We start from the raw sequence: 19,888 nt of genomic DNA, 5'->3' as shown, positions 1-19,888 counted from the left end.
TCTCGTTTTCTCTCTTGTTCTCTCTCTCGTTCTCTCGTTCCCTCTCTCGTTCCCTCTCTCGTTCTCTCTCTCTCGTTCTCTCTCTCGTTCTTTCTCGTTCTCTTTCTTCGATCGGATCTGCCCTTCCCCACTACATCATGTGATGGGTTCGGTATATTAAATAAGCAAAGCAACACATGGAATTGAATGGTGCCAAGTGAAAGGTCATCAGGTTCATGGCATACTTCATTATTCCCTAACTCTGTGTTTTGTCTGCAGTCTAAGGTATTAAATGGTATCTGCGATCAGACTGTAAGAACCACCTCTGACCCACTAATGAGCCAATCAACGTGCCTGGAAGAAGTCCAGCTGAACAATATCAAACCAGGAGAGGGTCTGGTGAGTTATGCAAAACACTGTGTATGTGGTTGTCTATGTTTGACTGGCTTGAACTAATGACAGCGTGTGTCAAATTGTGAGTGTTGTCCTACCCTGCCCTCATTCCTATGTCAAATAAGCCTAACTTGGGCTCTTTGTTTCCTCAGGGTATGTACATCAAGTCCACCTATGACGGTTTGCATGTCATTACTGGAACCACAGAACATGTAAGTACGGTGTTATTTTGTGTTTGCTATTTGATCTTCTTCCAATACATGATTGAATCTCATTGAGGCAGCCCTAGTGAGCTGCGATGAACTTCTATGTTCAGTTTACTAAGGGCACGCCACTCAATCGACAGGCATTGACTAGTTAACGTTTAGATCCATTTATGTAAGGTCCTCTGGGAAAGCGATGGTGGATACAGATGCATCGTTAGTTAGTCCATTTGTCACGGATCATAGTGCTGTTCCAACAATACCAACAAGGTGTGCGTGTGCTTGAATTAAATCAATTAGTTCAAAAGGAAAATAAGAAATACATGTAGAACATGTCAGACACGTTATTCAACAATAACTCCAAAGGTGCAGCCCTCAGCCCAGGCTTGTGCCTTTCCTTTGTTCACGGTCACCCAAGTAATTGTTAATTATGAATCGGAATGAAAATAAGGTTTGTTAATAAACACTTTATAGTTGTGTAACTAAACATTGCCTCCAAACCTGTTTATAGCCTTGCATGGAGCGCTGCAGTTTCATTTTTATGATCATTCCATAATTTAACTTAATCAAATTATTAAAATAAGAGATGAGACAGTGGCCCAGAAGGGTCCTGTCTCGCCTGTGGTGGCGTGCCGGTGACTAATGTGCACCCACGTCACTGCCTCGGTCACGGTCACACGCCTCCTCTCGTGTTTAATTGTGATGCAGGCTCTGCCTCGTCTTCCATAATGACTGGTTAATCATGGCTGACATCTGTTGGACTGGAAACTAAATCTACCTGATTTTCACTCGTTGGTTTTTTTCCTTTGTGCGGATGTCCTGTGTTTATGTCCTGTGCTTAGTTTTGTTGTCGGTAGAGTTGTACTTATTTCAATGTACAATAATCTGGGTATAAAAGGTGTTGATCAAATCACTATCAGATGTGAATGTAGATTGATAATTCTATCGACATTACTGTCCGTCGTTCGCACAAACTCATTTGAACAAATGCAAACACGATTATCTGAGGGTCGAACAAGACATCTGCCTTGTATTCAGTTCTTCTTCTTGGCTATTTTTCTATATAATCAAAGTGTAGTGTAGTGTTCAATTTGAATCAAATGTTCACAGGCCAATAGATTTAGCACCAAACTAAATAGATTATCGACACACACACTGAATCATTAGATTCCATATGATGTTGTGATAGAGGACTGTGATACAAGTTGTGACGTAGTGAAGTTAGGATTCTATCGTCATTTTATCAGTTGTTTTATTCTTGAAATGAATAGTGAGTGAAAGTTGCATTATTTGTTTTCCAGTCCCCAGCTGACCTGACCCGGAAGATCCACGCTGGAGACGAGGTGATCCAGGTCAACCAGCAGACCGTGGTACGACCTTCTCCTCACCAACCCACTATCCTCTTCTCATCACCGACGCAACGTTTCATACAGAGAGCCGCAGAAACACACACTGAGTGTTTGTCTGTGTGTTTGTGGAACAGGTGGGCTGGCAGCTAAAGAACCTGGTGATCAAGCTCAGGGAGGACCCTAAGGGAGTGGTCCTGCTCCTTAAGAAGCGACCATCGGGCACTACGGGCTTCTCCCCGGCCCCGCTCAAGAACATGCGCTGGAAGCCCCCGGTGCCACAGGTAAGCACATCGTTAGACACACACACACACACACACATACACACAGCCCATCTCTCCCTAAGCCTTCCTCTTTGAAGTTCAGAGCCGGCCCGTCTGTCATTGTCTATTTCTCTGAACCAATTATCTTTGTTTTGAGGGAGTCGGCTCCAAAAACAACAAGTGCAGACAAGTACCCGACCGCCTGCCCTGAGAGTGGCGGAGTGTGAAGATGTGATTAGGAACGTGCTGCACGGGAGGCAGCAGACCCAAAACAAAGCCAAAGTCAGATGATGTTGTTCCGTTTTGGAGACGGGTTCCTCTGCCCGGGCAGCCGGTGGAGTTGAAAGCGTCTATTTTAAGGGAAGGGAGTGTGTAGCAGAGCTGGGGCTGGAGGTTCGAGGGCACGGTGCATGCGGTCATCAGAGAATAACGAGGGTAATGTGTTAGAAACAAATCAATAGTGGTTAGGTCATCAAGCCTTTTATCCCGGACAAAGGACCAGGGGAAATGTCTGGGTCCGCCCTCATCGGGGGAAAAGGTCACAAACAATTCCCTGTAGGATGTCGGTTCAAAGCTCAGATAAACGTCGTAACAGGCCCCGACAAATGATGGGTGTTTCATTCAATTATGGAACGTTAACAACTGTATTTCGCTCCCTCAGCTGGACAAATAAAACTCGGGCCCAGCTCTTAGCTGCGACCCTGGCATCTGGTTTTCACTATCGGGCTGGTTCCACAGTGGGGGACAATGGGCCCCTTGTAACCCTAGACTTACCCTAGAAAAAAAGAAAAGCACACGTCATGCTGTGGTACCGTCTCTGATGACATCATAACACAGTAGATATCTGGAGCATCACAGAGAGGCCCCCCCTCACCACTTTGTCTTCCGGCTCCTTGTTCGAGCACGTTGCTGGGACCCATATCTGGGCTGGCCATCAGAGTGTGTAGGTGATGTTTCAGGGATCTGGGAGGCTGAACAGAGTAGCCCCTGTCCCCCACACCGAGGTTTGTGAATGAACAACACCACTTTGTTGCTTAGGAAGCCGTCTAGTAAGCAATGGTGCTTAGGGAGACCGACACTATTAAGTGAGGTGCAGGCGGGTTTGTGCCCAATGTTTGTGTCCTCAAGAAATGTTGGCGTAGCTAGCATATAGTGTTGCTGTTTTGAAGGTTTTGAAACAAAGGATTGATCATTTGCCAAGCCTTCAACTGAGTTTCAAGGTTTGCATTCAAACAATTAATTGGAGGGAATACCTCATGTTGACTTGCTTTCTTGGAGAAAAAAAAACAGCTATACAAATGTGTCTGTAAACCTATTGAACTACAACTTGAATGGAAGACTGATGACTGGCTGTGTGGATCTTTCCAGAACCATTCCTCCCTGGTGAAAGCCCAGTCGCCCTACGGCTCCGCCAACGGATCAACAAAGAAGGAGAAGCCTGCCATTTTGGATTTGTACCTTCCCCCGCCTCCGATCGTCCCCTATACTCCACGGTAAGCCCCCCCCCCCCATGCTGTCTTTCACCGGGCAAGCACCCCTTGCTGTGTCGGTCATTGGAGACATTAACTGAATGAAGTACGAATTATACAAAGTAGTCTTGTCATTTAAAGTAAATTCTTATTTATTGTCGGGGGGGAATTGAATTAGTATTTCAATCCTTCTGAATGTTCATCCGGGATTCATTGGGCCGTGAAACAACGTCTGCAATAAGGGAATAAACCTTGGCTCACCGTTGCCCCCGTCCTAAAACCTAGATCTTGAAACTAGCAGACCCTGCCTCTCACCCCAACGTGGTGACGAATCACTCGTTCCCCGTCCCTACCCCATACCACTCTCCTCACCCACACTATCCTCCTTGCCTTCAGCCCACTACATCAATGGCCACCGGCTGCAGCTGCACCTCTTTACATCTGTAGGCCTAAAGTACCAGGCGTCGCCATTATCAGGGTCACACTACTGGAACACAATGGGCCAGAAGAACACGACGTGATGCCACTTTATGACACACACCGTATGACGCACCGTATGACGCACTGTGCGGCGTCACAGCGACTGAGTGGCTGGCCTTGTGTTCTCTCTCTCGGCGTCGCAGGGAGGGCCGAACGGGCTCCCTCTCCAGCACCAGCAAGACGAGGCACGGCGGCTCGGAGTCGCCCAACTCCTACCTGGACCAGGAGAGCCGGCGGCGCCTCACCGTGGGGGACTACGACAAGCTGAGGGCGGGCTACCCCATCGAGGCCAACGTCATCCAGCCCCGGATGCGGGAGCACAAGCCCGCACGCAGTACGTGTCGCGAGGCACCCCCCGTTGATCTGACATCTGTGGTTGGTGAACCGGAACACGCAGGGAGGAGTTTGACCGTAGTTCACTGACATGAGGTTCTTGGGTTTGTTTCAGACAAACAGCGGCCGCTCTCCATGCCGGTGGACACCTGTCTCGGGCTGATCGACCCCTACGCCAAGTCGTGGTCACAAGGAAGAAAAGGTATGCAGAAGTAGAATTTTTGGATATAACTGGACATTAAGGGTCCTCCTCCCCCCCACCCCTGCCCACGCCAAACATCCCATTTGTCAGCAATGCACCTATCCTACGGACACCTGTGGCGTTCCCACAGTGGTACGCTCCACTGAGGGGGGGGGTGTCTGTGTGTCTGTCTGTGGGTCTGTCTGTGGGTCTGTCTGTGGGTCTGTCTGTGTGTGTGTGTGTGTGTGTGTGTGTCTTGTTTATACTACATAGCCTCGCAATGAATCCATTTAGTTGGCGGGGATGTTTCCAAAACACTCAGAAAACAGAGAAGACGGTTATAATTCTACCGTCCCTGAGGTTTACCAACAACAACCAGTCTGCTAGGTAGTATGAACCGAACAGTCTCAATCCAACCGCACCTCATTCCCTATTCAACTCCAGGCGAAGACCTGCTCTACAGATACCTGAGCAATGAGAGGATCCCCACCATCGCCGAGGAGGTGTCCTCCGTGTGCACGCCGCCCTACAGGCCCGGAGGGGAACGGCAGTTCACCAGAGGGGTGGACCACATCCGGGGGGGCCACCGCTACCACTCCAACTCGGACCTCCACAGCAGCGCCACCATCCCGTACCAGGAGGACCTGAGGAAGCCCCCGGTAGGCCCCGCCCCTCCCAGCAAACGCATCCCGGCAGAACGCTCGCTACTGGTCAGTTGGATCATGCGGCTTAAACTATTGACTCACTGATGATGCACTTCCTGTCCACGGGGCTTCTGTTCCTGTTCTTGTATTTTTCCTCAGTGCCTTTTTGAGTTGATCCCAAAAAAAAAAATGTCTGGCAGTTTTTCCGCCGTTTTTCTTTTTTTTTGGGGGGGCTCTCTGTCGCACTACTCTGAACATCCCCCCCCCTCCCCCCAACTCCCTCTTCTACCTCCATACTGCCCTGGTGTCAGTACTTTAACTACTACTACTACTACTACTACTACTACCACCAGCTACTACTACTTCACAACAAGACTTGCGTTCGCTGCAGCCGCTGCGACGCGTCCCATTTCTACCCATCTTTAACAACGCCTAATACAACCTCCTCTCCCTACCCCCCCACCGCCGACCTCAAGAGGATATAATCAGGGCTAGGAGACGCTCGGCTCCGCGCCTGCTGCCGTCGGGACTTCTTCTGTACATATTAAGTTATAATAACATGTTTGAGTTGAGTTGCTCTGTGGGAGCATGGTGTTCTTAGATATACTTTAGTCGCCGGGATCACAAGAAAACGTGCTTGTTTATACTGCGATTGTGTGAAATTTTTGGTTGTGTTTGCGCTAATGTTTTCAAGACTGATTCATGAAGAACGAAATGCAGTGGTTGGTTTTTGGCTTTTTTTTTTATTCATTACGTTTTCCTTTACATGGTTTGTACATCAGAATGCATCATGGGTTTTTGTGCTGCCGTTAATCCGACAGCTCAAGAGTTTGAGTGCTGTGAAATCTTAAATCATTGTAAATACCTAGGTTATTCAAAACTTTTGTTTTTCCATGTCTCATGAAAAACACTGGCAGTTTCAAACACAATGTTTTCTCCATAATGTAAAATCATTTCAAGGTTAATCGCTAAACATTGACCACAAAAGCATTACTGCCTACATTACAACCAACATTCCAATGATCTCATGCTTCCAAAGTGGCGGCGGTCATAGAGATGTTTCATCACGATGTACAAGCCCTGTTATACCTTTTATGGCCATCAGTCGCAATAGCATCTACCAATTACTGCCTCGTATGATCTATGCACAGATACAATGATTAATATTGTCACTTGGGTTGAAGGGTCAATGCTTCTTTGGTTGGTATGGAGGAAAAGCTTTTTTTTTCAATCTTTCTTGTCGCCACCAGCGAATATTTTTCCTCCTCCTCTTTGAGCTATGCAATCTATACTGTTTTTGGTTCTGCTCTGTAATGTTGTACCTAAAATACCCTTATCTCCTGCTGGTGGACATGATTAACAGCTGTAAGACCCTTTGTCTTTGGGATACACAAAGTTGAATGGTGTTTTTCCATTAGGTCCTAATAAGGGTCACCAAGACTTCCATGACAGTATTATTTAAGATAAATAAGGATTTAGAACATATGGGTCAAAAGCGATTATTCATTTCCTTGGCCTTTTGTACGATTTGTATAGAATTTCATTAAAATATGCAGTTTATTTCAGTCTGCTTTTGTATTGTCTTTATTTTATGATACAACTCCCGTCATTAATGCGTGTGTGCGTGCGTGTGTGCGTGCCGCTCTCTTAATTATAAGTCTTGAGCATCAACTGCATGAAGGTCCATCTGAGTGGTTCTCCAGCTTGCCTTGACATTTTGAAGTCGTCCTAACCTGGCGTTTTGTTTTTAAAAGCATGTGGTGAAGATGGCTTGCTCAAACTATATGGTGATGCAACTACCTGGATGTTAAATCAAGGTTGAAGCCTGAAAGTTCTCAAAGTAATTTAAACAAAATGTTATTGTATTTCTCTTTGGAGAAATCTGCATCTCTTTATAACTGTATTCTATGTGGCTGTTTCAGGATTGCTTTATGAATGTTGTTTTGCTTGGAAGGCATATTTTCCCTGTGAATGAAACCATGAGGCACGTTTAAACCTTTTGGAAATGAAGATGTGCCTGTTGTTATGAAGAACGATACTTTAATCCCCCCCCCCTCCCCTCCCCTCACACACCCTGTCATTCCTCTCCGTTCTTCTCTCGTCTTCCACTTCATCCTCCCTAGCTCCTTACTCTCTTCTCTGTCTTGCCAAGGCATGGACACCTGGTGTCCCTCACTAATCTGCACTGGCAGAAGATCTGTGGTCTTTCTAATTGTTACCTGCGCTGTCCTTGCCCTTGCTGCTAACCACTAACATGCTTCAGCTGCATAACAAACATAAGTTAACGCAGAGGGTTGGGTAGGTCTTCCTCTTTATGTGCTGAAAGATTTGCCTTGCATTGTTAAATCGCTCGCAATGGCTGTCATGTTTATTTCTGTTTTGTTCCAAATTATATGAAGCACATCATTGGGGGGAGTTAAAGAAGGGGGAAATATATTCCAGTCAATAGATCCGCAGATTTGGACTTAAAACGCATAAAACACACATAATATACTGGATATGCACATTGATTTAATCAGATGATGGAGTCAATTAAATAAATTTGACTTTAAACTACCAATATCCAATCAAATAACTACACAAATCTCTACATCACAGGGATCTGACTGGCGATCTAGCAGTGACTTCCTAAACAGGTGAGTGCAAGAATCCAATCCCTCATAAACATACTATGCACACACAAGGAGTAAGTATGGTCCGTCAAATCAACCATAAGAACATTACCTTTAGGTCAAATGGGAGACAGACAATACACTTGCAGCTTTGATAAACTTTTATAATCAGTCCCCCAATTAAGAAAATTCCACGTCCCCTTCAAAATCTAGATGACTCAAATGAGGCAGATCACTAGTACCCTTCACCTTTCCCCCCGCGTTTCAAACAAAGGAGGCTACCAATCCAATACTAGATAACAAGACACAGTAACCACACCCCGATAGTCCCCATAGGCTGGTCTTATAACTCGATTCCCTGAAGAGGTCCCAGTGATTCATGACTAAGCCAGGTGTGATACCAACCCCCGACACGTCTATACTCAGCAATGCGCACAAACACACCATCAAAGCCGGTGTGTCACACACTCAATTAGCACACACACATTTCCGATGCCCAAATATGTAGCAAGCTTATACTGTACGTCCGATAATGCAACAGCGACTATAGGATGCTTAACTTAGCATGGTGGAATGTGGATGGCCCATTTGACGGAGCTGTCGAAAGAGCCATAGGCTGTGTCGCTACGTGCAGAGAGTTTTGTCCCTCTGTGTAATGTCACTTTGCCACTTGCTTGCTATAGCTTTCTAGTTGCTGTGAAACAACTACTGTTTATGGCCCACACGTAATGAAGGTGTCCTACTGTGTGTGGTGTGGGGTAGGGGCGTTGCAGAGCGACATTCCATCAGATCCATCAGTCCGTCAGCAACTTTTACTCTGGCAAACCCATCATGAAGAAGGCTGAGTCAAAGTGGGGGTGATTTATGGATGGGGGAGGACAGAATATTTTTTACAGGTTTTTTTTCCGTCAGGATTCCAAAGGCAGGAAAGACGAGCCTGAAACTATTTCATACCCAGAAATTACAAGGGTGAGGCCTTGTGTTGCCGTCTGACGTATTTTGAGCTCAGGGAAGGACGCGTGTTGTCTACAAGTCCACTGTGGCCAGTCGCCAAATGTATTATCAGTGCCCTTACCACACAGGCTAAATGTCAAAGCCTCAAACCTTCAGCTGCAAAGTCTATTTTCCTAGGACTAAATCGAAGCCAGCTGTGTTCCAGCATAATAGAAAGATAATGGTTTGTTTTTGGATGAGCTATAGCAGTCATAAGTATGTGTTTTACATTTCATCTCAACCACTTTTGACCGCGCCGAAGAGCGAGGGTCCGGGATAAAGCCACTGGGCCTGCAGTAGGGATTAGTGACGTCTGTCCCGTTTACTGTAAATAAACTCAGAACTCGATGCTAACCACAGGCTAAGATCACTATAGGAGGTCTTACTTGAGACCTGCTGGATGTTGGGGCAACATTCTTATCTTGTTTCTTTTTCTTATTACAGATATAGTCAACAACACATGCGATCCTGGTCCTTTTCTCAAGCGGTAAGACTAATTGTGTGTGTGTGTGTGTGTGTGTGTGTGTGTGTGTGTGTGTGTGTGTGTGTGTGTGTGTGTGTGTGTGTGTGTGTGTGTGTGTGTGTGTGTGTGTGTGTGTGTGTGTGTGTGGAAATAGGGCTTGACACATGTGTGTCCAGTGTGTTTTCTGAACAAATGAGCATGCTTTCCTAGATGGGGAAAAGGTGAGGAATTTGGACAGCCTTGACCTCAGCTCACATGGCACAATGGGGGTGCAAAAAAGCAAGAGCCATATTGACAAATCTATTAAAGTTTAACACAGAGATATGCTGACGGGAATGTTCTTTCAGACGTATGTATGTAGGTCTAGGCACACACGCACGCACACGCACACGCACACGCACACACAGACACACCCTACCGATCACAGCTGATTTTATTGCAGATTAACTTTACTGCAGTAAAGCTCATATAAACCTCAAAAGACAGCATTAAAAACACATTTAAACATTCCAATCCTAATCAAACATTGTCTTTGTCTATCAGGAATGTCTGTTATCTGGACCAATTCTATAACAACACATTACAGGGAACAAAAGCTACTATCAAGAGGTTGACTAAGTAAATACAGTCAGCCCTACCATGGCACAATTCACTGTTACAGATGTGGGAATGGAATTGCCCCGTGGCAAACTTTGGACACACACACACACACACACACACACACACACACACACACACACACACACACACACACACACACACACACACACACACACACACACACACACACACACACACACACACACACCCTCGTGCTCCACAGTAACATAAGTTGGTGTCAATCCCTCAGTGGAGCGTACCACACTGGGAACGCCACGGGGGTCGGTAGAATAGGTGCATTACTGACAAATGAGATGTTTGGACCCCGAGAGGACCCTTATTTCTAGTTTAATGGTGACTTGTTGTGGTGTTGAAGACACTGAGAACCCCCAGCTGTCAAAAGACATTGGAGGATCTGTGGATGAGAGGGCCTATGGGGAGGCTGTACCTTCTATGGCATTCACTTGTGTGCGTGTCTGGGCGTGCAAATGTCCTGTTATATATCTGCAAATTCTACTTCTGCAACCTACACTGATGCAGCTTAATCCTACATACTGCACCTTTTAAGTTAAGAAAAGATAAAACTATGTTAAACCACAGTTAGTGTTTTCGTTTGGAGATACCCAGCCATCGACCTTGACTTCTGTATAGACTGCGTTGATTTCCATAATAATACAATTTAAATCAATGGAACAATAGTGCCCACTCCCCAGTGTCGAGGGGGCTACTGGTTTGGCTCTAGAGGTGCAAGTAGACCCTAGGAGCTGACCATTCTGCCTGTCCTGGTCCTCCTGCTGATCTGCACACGCTTGGATCTGATATGACCTCCCTAGCTCTGCAGTCCACCCACCCAGCCAGCCATCCTCGCTTATGTCCCTCACCACTCAGAGCCAGTGTGAGATACCCCCAGTGAAGAATAACCACTCTGTTCTCTCTCTCTCTCTCTCTCTCTCTCTCTCTCTCTCTCTCTCTCTCTCTCTCTCTCTCTCTCTCTCTCTCTCTCTCACACTCACACTCACTGCACTAGAGATAGGTCTTGGGGGGGATATTAGCTAAGTGCCGTGACAATTCTCAGCATGGAGTGTGATGGGAGATTGAGCCCTACAATGGTGTGACCAATCCACACTCTCATGAATCCTCTGTGGGCCTTTTGACATGAGTCTCAGACAGATTACCTCAGCTTCCCTCCTCCCTTTCCATGTGCCTGATACACGCTTGTGTGACATACTCTTAAATCACTTTAGTACTAAGGATGGTTCTCCCTCTCACTCTTTGTCTTGTGTCACAGAAATAAGCAAGGTAGAGACAGAGTTGTTGTCAACGATTATTTTTTTAAGGATCATAGTGGCTGAGGGGAGGGTCTAACTTGTTAAATAAGGTGAGGAATGAGGTTTGTATCGGTATTGGAAAGGGAAAGAGAAGAAGATAGGGATTGAACAAGAGTGAGGGAGAAAGAGAGACTGATATAGCAGGAGATTTGAGAATGTCTGTTGGTTTACCACTGCCCCAGCGCAGACAGACATAGCCCACCACCACAACATCCGGCCCCTCTGTCGGAACAGTATAAGCCTATTCCATCTCGTGTGTTTTGGCAGGAACAACAGGGAATGTTATGTCTACAACGCCAGCTCACCACAGAGGCGCTGAAGAGCATTGATGGCTATACCACAGCCGACTCTGCAGTGGCCTAGCATTAACTCTACTGCCACAGCCATAAGGAGGCTATCGTTGACACCTCACTATTCTCCCTGCATGAATAACTGGAAACTGCCGAACAGCAAATGCAATGGCATCGACTATTGAGACAGCCACGTATGGAGTGTGGTGGCTGGTGTGTGGGTGCAGCCGCACGTTTTCGGGACTAAAATAAAATAATGCGGCAGTTCTTAGATTGTAGCACAGCGACACCTTGTGGACTTTTACCGCAAGCGTTTAAGGCAAACAACCAACTTTAGGAAATATTGGCTAACATTTGTTTGACAGTGCCGCAGACCTTCACTGAAACACCGACCAAAAGAAAAGCATTGAGCTCTTAATTAGGTCGCTTTCCATCGACAACATGATTGCCAAAGTTTGGTTAGATTTTCGGCTACGTGTTGAAGCCAAACTGAATTTGCTGAAGTTGTGGTGGCAGGTATGAGTTCAATTGGTCGGACACGTGTTCACTTTGTTGATAGGTACAATTTTGTTTTCTCTGTATCCAGATTTTACCGATGTAAAATGTTTGCCGTCTGACCAATACTTAGGGTGATGCAGTCAAGTAGCGTTTGTTCCCAAAGTGCTATACTTGTCAAAGTGTTTTATCTTTAATCATACAAGTTATCTTTAATCTTACTTACAAAATTGCCACAATCATGTTGTAGGCCTACATTGGAGATGTATTACCAAGGCAACCGGTCTGTCAAGCTTGTTCCGTGGTGAGTGTGGTGGAGATCATGAAACTACCCGCCGGAAACACAGAGTTGCATGTTTGAGCGTTTTGATTAGTTGTGCAAGACAGAGAGCGGCGGCTGGGGCGCTTGTATGTAACGTTATGCGTTCACATGGTGTCCGTGTCCGTCTCTGCCAGGCGTACGATCAGCATGCTTTGGATAGTTCGTTTCAGTTGAATCTTTAAACTGCCAGGTGTGTTAACGGTAAGGGTGACTTTTCTGTAGTTTCATCAATGACATCAGACCCGATATCGGGTTAGTTTGTGATTAAATCTGTATGAACGTCACGTGATCATCAGGCAGAGGAAGCAATGAGTTTAGCGGATCGCGTTTCAGTGGGATTGGTATCTGGGCTTTGGTTGTTCCGACCTGAAGATTGAATCTGGTGGGGCTGTTTTTTTTTAGGTTTTTTATCTTCAATCAATGTATCATAGATTAGATTTACAAATAAGTCCAAAATGCAGTCAGATGTTTCTGTGGAAAGTGACTTACATAAACAACAATTTGGTTCTAAATTATTTAGAATTATAATGACATTCGGATGTATAACATACTTTTTATTATTACTAAACTCAGCCGGTTTTTCTAACTTAAATAAGGCAATTTCCATTCGGAGAATGAGGAACTCAGTGTTCTGAGGAAGTTTGCCAATAATGACCAATGGTAATTTAGGCTGCCAGCGTCATGATGATGATCATGTCTTCCACATTAATTTCGTACCAAAGAAAACTACAGAGTTTATAACTACCTTTTTTATCTAAATAAAACTGTAGTTCTTCCTAACTAATCAACAGAAACGAGTTATGGGTTTGAATTAATCAGCATGTATCAAAGTGCTGGCCTCTTCTCAATAATTGGCTTCTGTGTGGCTTATTGACTCATGATTTGTATCTTCATTTATTTTGAGAATATTGCCCTGGAGCTTCCATTTATAAATACCATTTACAATTGAAGGCGTTGCTCAAATTTATCCCACTATTATTAAATCATAACATGAATGCCCCCCATTATCAAACATTTGTATCCCCCTATTTAAAATAATGATTCAGATCCAATAGCCTAAAGCGTCCTCGTTGCTGCTGCAGTGGGACTGAGTTGCAATATCATCGGTGTATGTCTTCATGAGCATTGGTTTTCACCTCCACCTTATGTTTTAATAGGCTGCATTCCCCATATCCCTGGCCCCCTCCTCAATGGCTGCGGATGACTACAACCCTGTGAGTATAGTGCTGTTCTTCCCAATGTTCCACTGATATAAAACTACCTCTGCACTCCTTTATTTCCCCATTCTGTGAAGGGATCTTCAAGCACTTTTCCAGCAGAGATGTTCTATTTCATTCTCTCAGCTGCGGACCATCTGTGATGTGTTGCAAAGAAAGATAGCGAGGAATGAGGGAAAGCAAGAGAGAGATAGAGACGGATGGCTTGAGAGAAAGAGGAAGAGGAAGAGCGAGAGGGAGAAAGAGAGAGACGCCTTGAGAGAGAGAAAGAGGAAGAGCGAGAGGGAGGAAGAGAGAGAGAGACACCTTGAGAGAGAGAAAGAGAGAGAGATGCGCCTTGAGAGAGAGATAGCCTTGAGACAATTGTGAGTGTGACAGTGTATGAGACACCCGGGTTGAGAAAGAGGAAGTTCCAAAAAGATTAATCTCGGCTAAAGCGCGCCACATTGCAAGGATCCTTCTACTGCTTCTTATTCTGTCCTGCACTCTCTTGGTTGATTCCCTACAAACAACCTAACCTCCCCTCTCTGCCCGCTGTCCTCAAAGGTCTCCCTGAGAACCAAGTCCAAGAAGAAGAGTTCACGTGGAGGTAAGGATCTCACCTCTCAGTTTGTTGTAGTATATATCCTGCTCTTGCTCTCTCACGCTCTCCTACTCTCTCGCTCTGTATCTCACCCTGTCACTATAAACTGTAATTTGTCCGTACTGTGTGGGTGTTTGTCAAGTGACAGGGAAATTGAGGCATGTAGCAGACTTGTCGCGGATGGTGCATTTAAACCATACAGAGTTTTCCCTGCGGGTTATCAGGTCTATTTAAGCTCTGAACAATGCACTTTTGATAACACTGTAGAGGAATTATTATTGTTTCTCTGTGTGATTCATATCTGAAAATAGGTAGGTGGAAAAGTGTTTTCTATTCCTGTGCAATTTTTTTTGGTGTAGGTTTAGGCAATCTCATATCACCTATTCCTCTTCCGTATCGCATTTCCTAATCTATTTTTTGCCTACTGAAAACAGAAGTATAGCTAATGTCACTTTTCCCTTAAGAGCTGCGTGTCTGGTTCTAGCTTCTCATTAGCTTAACAATAGCCGATATTTAACCCCTCCCCACGGTATGAGTTCACGGGACCATCGTATTGATATGCATGGATTTGGTCGGTTGTTTGTGTGTTCAGGCAATGTGACGATGAGCAGGAGACGGATCTCAGTTAAAGAACTGGGCCATCCCGACCACCAGGGCTGGCTCTACAGAAAGAAAGATGCCTTTCTGGGTCTGAAATGGAAGAAGTACTGGTTTGTGCTCAAGAAGACCTCTCTCTACTGGTACAGCAATCAGTTGGTGAGTACTCCGAGGACTGTATGAACCCAATCAAATGTATTTTTGATTCTGTCCATGTTATAACATATTTTGTCAATTTGATTTCGCGAATGCTTTAAATATCATAAATTGAATTCTATTATTCTTAGACAAAAAATAAGACATTAACTGTAACCCTACACCTATGTTCCCACCAAAAAAACATTGCATTCTTTATACGCTATGCAAAGTTTAAGTAAAGAAATCTATTAATCTGCCCTTTCTTGTTTACCTCTAGCCTCATTATCTTTCCATGCCATAACTATCAATAGTGCTAATAATGATCATCGATATTTTATAATTATCGAATTAAAGCTACCTTAATTCGTTAAAACAATCTGTCCTTTATCGTGCGTTGTGCATTCGGGTCACCATTTTGCCGTGCAGATGCATTGTGAGGTGCAAGGGGGTCACAGTCAAGTAATTTATGAATCACACATACTCCACGAGCTCTGCCTCTACTGACACCGGAGATTTCTCTAATGGCCTGTCAGCATCTAATTCAAGCATGACCCTCCTGGCACGATGAATTAAGACTGATGGAGCCGAACATCCAGCTCAAATGCCACAGGCTGTTCGTGGTGGATTAATGAAGAGGATCCTTCGATCTTTTGTGTGTTTTCAGGCCGAAAGAGCCGAGGGGTTTATTAATCTCACCGACTTCATCATTGACCGGGCAATTGAGTGCAAGAAGAAACAGTAAGTTGTTCACACAAGCTGATTCTGTCTGAGGTTAAATCGTGAAACAGGCCTCCCTTTTGACACATGGTTAAACAGGAAGTGTTTGGGCCCACAGACGGAAAAACTATCTGTCATACAGTAAATGTGACAAAATAATATTCACTGTGAGCAGCTTCCCTCACAGTAATTTTTAATTTGTCACATTGTGCAACATTTGCCTCCCTTGCCATTCAAAGTAGTCGCCAACTTGACAGGGTAAAGATATGTGATAGCTTTTGTTAATACCTCGACGCCTCCCCCTCCGCAGTGCCATCAAAGCCTGTCACCCCCACGTCATGATGTTCTTCTTTGCTGCTGAAAGCCACGAAGACATGAACATGTAAGTCACACGGCTGTGCAGATATGTGAATTCTTGGTCAACAAGACATTTCTGCAGCCTAGCACGTTCGTCCCCGGTTGTCTTAGGAATGGATTTATAAAACCTTTTCATGTTGAATGTAGGAGTTGTTGAATGAATTGCATGCATTGTGTTTCATCCCTAGATGGTTGAATAAGCTCGGGTTGGCTTCCATCCAGTACGAGTCGACAGAGAAGGCTGCGCCAACAGGTCAGAACTCCAGAAGCGTTTCTTGTAATCTTTTTCACTGATTTGAACTGTTCTGGGAGTTGTGACACGGGGTGTACATGTACATGCGTGTGTTCAGAGTGCTACAGCGAAGCCAGTGACCCCGAGGAAGCTGAGACCAGCGAGGCCCCCCCACCGCCCTACTCTGAGCAGACGCTGCGGGACTCGGTGGATGGAGCCGTTATGCCTGCGAGCGGACAGGTCAGTGTTGATCCTTCTGGACGTCAGTCACTGTACAACCGCAACCCGTGGTGGTTTAGTCTTTGGTTACCATCGATTTCCAGAGGAGAAGTTAATTAAATAATAATAAAAAATGTGAGCTTATATTTGCAAGTCGCTTATATGCTAAGTGTACCGTGTTTTTTCTCTGGGACAGGACACCCTGCCGCCTCCCTACTCCTCCCCACTCCCCAGCGACACCAACGGTTCGCTGTCCTCGCCCGTCAGTACGATGACCTCACAGAGCTCCGCCTCCTCCTTAGTGAAAAACCGGCAGTCCTGGATGGACCTGGTGTCCCAGGCTTCCCCCGGGCTCGCCCCGGAGACCACGGTGGTGTGCTCGGTGCAGGTGCACACGCATCGGCCCCCGCAGGAGGAGCTGGGGGAAGAGGCAGGCGAGGCGCCGGCCAGCTCAAGGGATGCGTCGACTGGGGACCTGTCAGAGAGCAGTTCCCATGGCGACGTACGTGTTGCTGCTGCCGCTGAGGGGCAGACACTGTTGGATATTCCAGGCACTGGGGACGAAGGTAAACCTTGTTTTCGTTTTTTGTTGTTTGCAAATGATATACATTTACATTTAGGGCATTTAGCAGACGCTTTTATCTAAAGCAATTTACAATAAGTACATTTGTCAGCAGAAAGAAGAAAGAATATATTGCTGTCGGTACAGTAAGGATGTTCATAGAACCAAGTGCCAAGCAATCAACATTTGTTAGGTTAAACCATTCCCAGTATACAACAAAATCAGATGGTATAAGATGCTAGACAATGCTAAGTACTATTTTTATGTGCAAGTGCGTACAACATACAGTCACTGATATAGCCTTGGTAAGTCATTGAGCATGTCCATCATTAGTTCAAATTAGCCCTTTCCGAGTTGTGTGCAGGAAAATAGACATCGATGCTTGTAGATCACTATCTGTGGTCCAACATCGAAGTAAAGGGAACTGGAACACTGTTATGAAGACATGAAAAGAACATTTCCCCATTTATGGTGGCTTCAAGTATAAATAACTGGCCAGTCTGGGTTAACTTGTGTAATTTAGTCCTGAGTCAGACCTTGTATTGGAACAATGGACACCCCCAAAAATGTGTCTTGCCAGTGTTCCATATAGATGTACGGTCTGTATTTATGAAGTTATAAAAGTTTTCTTTTTTTGATGGTTCTAATGAGAAACATAAAAATGTTTCATGCCTCTGAGCCTTTTGACGTTTCGGAACCCTTAAAAACTAACTGTTGTAGAAGAAGCATAGCCCTAGAGTGTGAGTTCTGATGCTTGGATCCCATTCTATTTGGACAGGTGGTCAAGAAGCTAACTCTGACGAGATGCAGACGCTGTACAACCACCTGAAGCAGGCCAGCCTCTCGCCCCTCGGTGAGCGCAAGCCATCCACCAAGAAAGACTTCCGGGCTTCCTTCATCAGGCGCTGCAAGAACACCACCGTCAACGACAAATTACACCTTATCAGAACTCTCAACAGCACACTAAAGGTAGGCAGACCCATCAAAAATATGAATTATTAATAATAACTTCTAACGTGACTTTTTGGTATCTTTGACAACTAATTTATAGGCAGATTTGTGATACATGGACGACACAAGATTATTTAATGGATGGGTAAATTAACAGAATAACTTCCTTTTATATGAATGATATTCAGTTTATTGCTTATAGAGAGGGCGTAGTTCCTTAAAGTGGCAATCTCGATGATGTCCCTTTTTGTTCTCTTTGGCTGAACTTATGGAAAAATAAAAGCTGTACACTGCTACACACAAGTGAGTTGAAGAGCAAGTCTGTTGGGGTAGCTTAGCCATACCCTCTCTGGCAGAACTACCACTGATGGGTGATGGAAGACGTGTCACTAACTGTGCGGCACTGCCCGCTTGTGATTTTAATGCATGGCAGGATTGTCACCAATGACAGCCAGTTCGTAAGATTCACAATAATGCAAATGCAAGGGCTTTTATCAATGGGTCATAGACTCCATCACCATTATGTTACCGCATTCGGGGATGGATAATTACTTAACTGGTATTTATTTCAAGGAAACTCTTTGACACTTTCCGAGATTGCCGCAGATTAATGTTGCAATGTTCTATTCATCTATTTTCATAGATGGGGCAATCATCCATTTTTACTAGAAAATATATGAAAACTGATGATGCATATTATTTCTGCCTTTTTTCTTCTATACTAGTCTAAAGAGGCGGATCTGCAAGTGATGGACCAGGTCCTGTCGGATAGCGAGCTTACCTCAAACCGGTTCCGAGAGTGGAAGGAAGCCAACGCACAACTGATCCAAGAGATCAATCTCAAACAAGACCAGCAGGTGGCGCCAGAGGATGAGGCACCCACAATAGAAAAAGCGACAACAGAGGCAGCCACAACAGAGACCGCGTCAGCAGTTGCTGCTCCATTGGTAGAGACTAGTTTATAAAGGACTGAGGAAGATACTCTGTGCCTGGAGGTCTATTAACGCTCCCCAACACTGTTGCTGTCCGACTATTGTCGGATGATTGCGAAAACTAAGTACTGCCTTTCAAGTTGGAGATTTTCTTTGCACCTAAACGGTAATGTTTTGTTTTGTAAAATGTGAAGTTTGTCTCTTTAGTATTACATTTACTTATTGTATTATAAGCTCTTCATGTTTCTGATTGCCTTGTTGGTGTATTTTATGAACCATTCAGTGGAAATGGTCTTAATTCCAGTGTTTCAAATTGGAGGTATAGAGTAGATTGAAAATGCAACCATTAATCTCATCCTGGTAGCATTTTTTTGTAATTATTTTAGTTGTCAAGTGTTTCATATTTTAATATTGGTGCCATGCACTAACACTGCCGTTCACCTCTTAAGAAATGTCACTGTGTGTTGAGGCATGTATGATGTTTGGATTTGTTATTTTGATTTTGATAGATCTTTGTTTCACATTGTTTTTAAATTTCAATCAACCAAATCAAAAATACATATATATATATATAGGAGGAAAAATGCTTGTTAATATAGGATTTCAAGCTGCCTTGCCTGTTCAACCCGTATTAATTCATTAAATCAAACTGATACGTATCAGAGACTTAGTCTTGGGTGTGCACATATTTCTGTGACTTCATATCATATCACGTTGGTTTTAATTAAGTTGTACGATATATGCTATAAAGAAGCTACAACTGTAATGCAGGTGCAACTGGATTACTGCAGGGTAAACAATAGACCTTAACTTGAACTAGGCACAACTATTTTTTATAACTTACAAATTGTAGTTTTTTGAAGGATGTAATTGTTACCAGAAATTGTAAGTATTGTACATAGCTGATGTATTGATTCTGTTTTAGTTCTGTGTTTGCCTTTGCCAAGGAAAATAAAGTGTTAATGACACAAACTGAATATTTGAGGAGA

The 19,888-nt window shown here is 44.5% G+C and overlaps 1 protein-coding gene across 2 annotated transcripts in view; it reads left to right on the top strand.

Annotated features, from left to right (window-relative positions):
- Positions 1 to 19,881, top strand: part of LOC115543694 (connector enhancer of kinase suppressor of ras 3) — a 42,774-nt gene extending 22,893 nt beyond the window's left edge. Inside the window, exons 6-25 of one of the 2 annotated variants that reach the window (XM_030356165.1) lie at positions 259 to 378; positions 525 to 584; positions 1,877 to 1,945; positions 2,059 to 2,205; positions 3,553 to 3,677; positions 4,277 to 4,467; positions 4,582 to 4,668; positions 5,092 to 5,306; positions 7,890 to 7,927; positions 9,341 to 9,383; positions 13,552 to 13,608; positions 14,158 to 14,200; positions 14,787 to 14,950; positions 15,594 to 15,667; positions 15,957 to 16,028; positions 16,192 to 16,256; positions 16,354 to 16,475; positions 16,651 to 17,020; positions 17,795 to 17,985; positions 18,693 to 19,881. In XM_030356165.1, the coding sequence (XP_030212025.1) occupies positions 259 to 378; positions 525 to 584; positions 1,877 to 1,945; positions 2,059 to 2,205; positions 3,553 to 3,677; positions 4,277 to 4,467; positions 4,582 to 4,668; positions 5,092 to 5,306; positions 7,890 to 7,927; positions 9,341 to 9,383; positions 13,552 to 13,608; positions 14,158 to 14,200; positions 14,787 to 14,950; positions 15,594 to 15,667; positions 15,957 to 16,028; positions 16,192 to 16,256; positions 16,354 to 16,475; positions 16,651 to 17,020; positions 17,795 to 17,985; positions 18,693 to 18,932 (2,493 nt within the window). In that variant the 3' untranslated portion in view covers positions 18,933 to 19,881. Of the gene's footprint in view, positions 1 to 258; positions 379 to 524; positions 585 to 1,876; positions 1,946 to 2,058; positions 2,206 to 3,552; positions 3,678 to 4,276; positions 4,468 to 4,581; positions 4,669 to 5,091; positions 5,358 to 7,889; positions 7,928 to 9,340; positions 9,384 to 13,551; positions 13,609 to 14,157; positions 14,201 to 14,786; positions 14,951 to 15,593; positions 15,668 to 15,956; positions 16,029 to 16,191; positions 16,257 to 16,353; positions 16,476 to 16,650; positions 17,021 to 17,794; positions 17,986 to 18,692 lie in introns of both variants that reach the window. The other variant, XM_030356164.1, reaches the window with a different exon arrangement.
- The last annotated feature ends 7 nt before the right edge of the window (positions 19,882 to 19,888 follow it).

This window comes from Gadus morhua, chromosome 5, assembly GCF_902167405.1.
Source record: "Gadus morhua chromosome 5, gadMor3.0, whole genome shotgun sequence".
Lineage (NCBI taxonomy): Eukaryota > Metazoa > Chordata > Actinopteri > Gadiformes > Gadidae > Gadus > Gadus morhua.
Note: the sequence above shows the minus strand (reverse complement) of the source record. Positions and strands in the feature narration are given on the sequence as shown.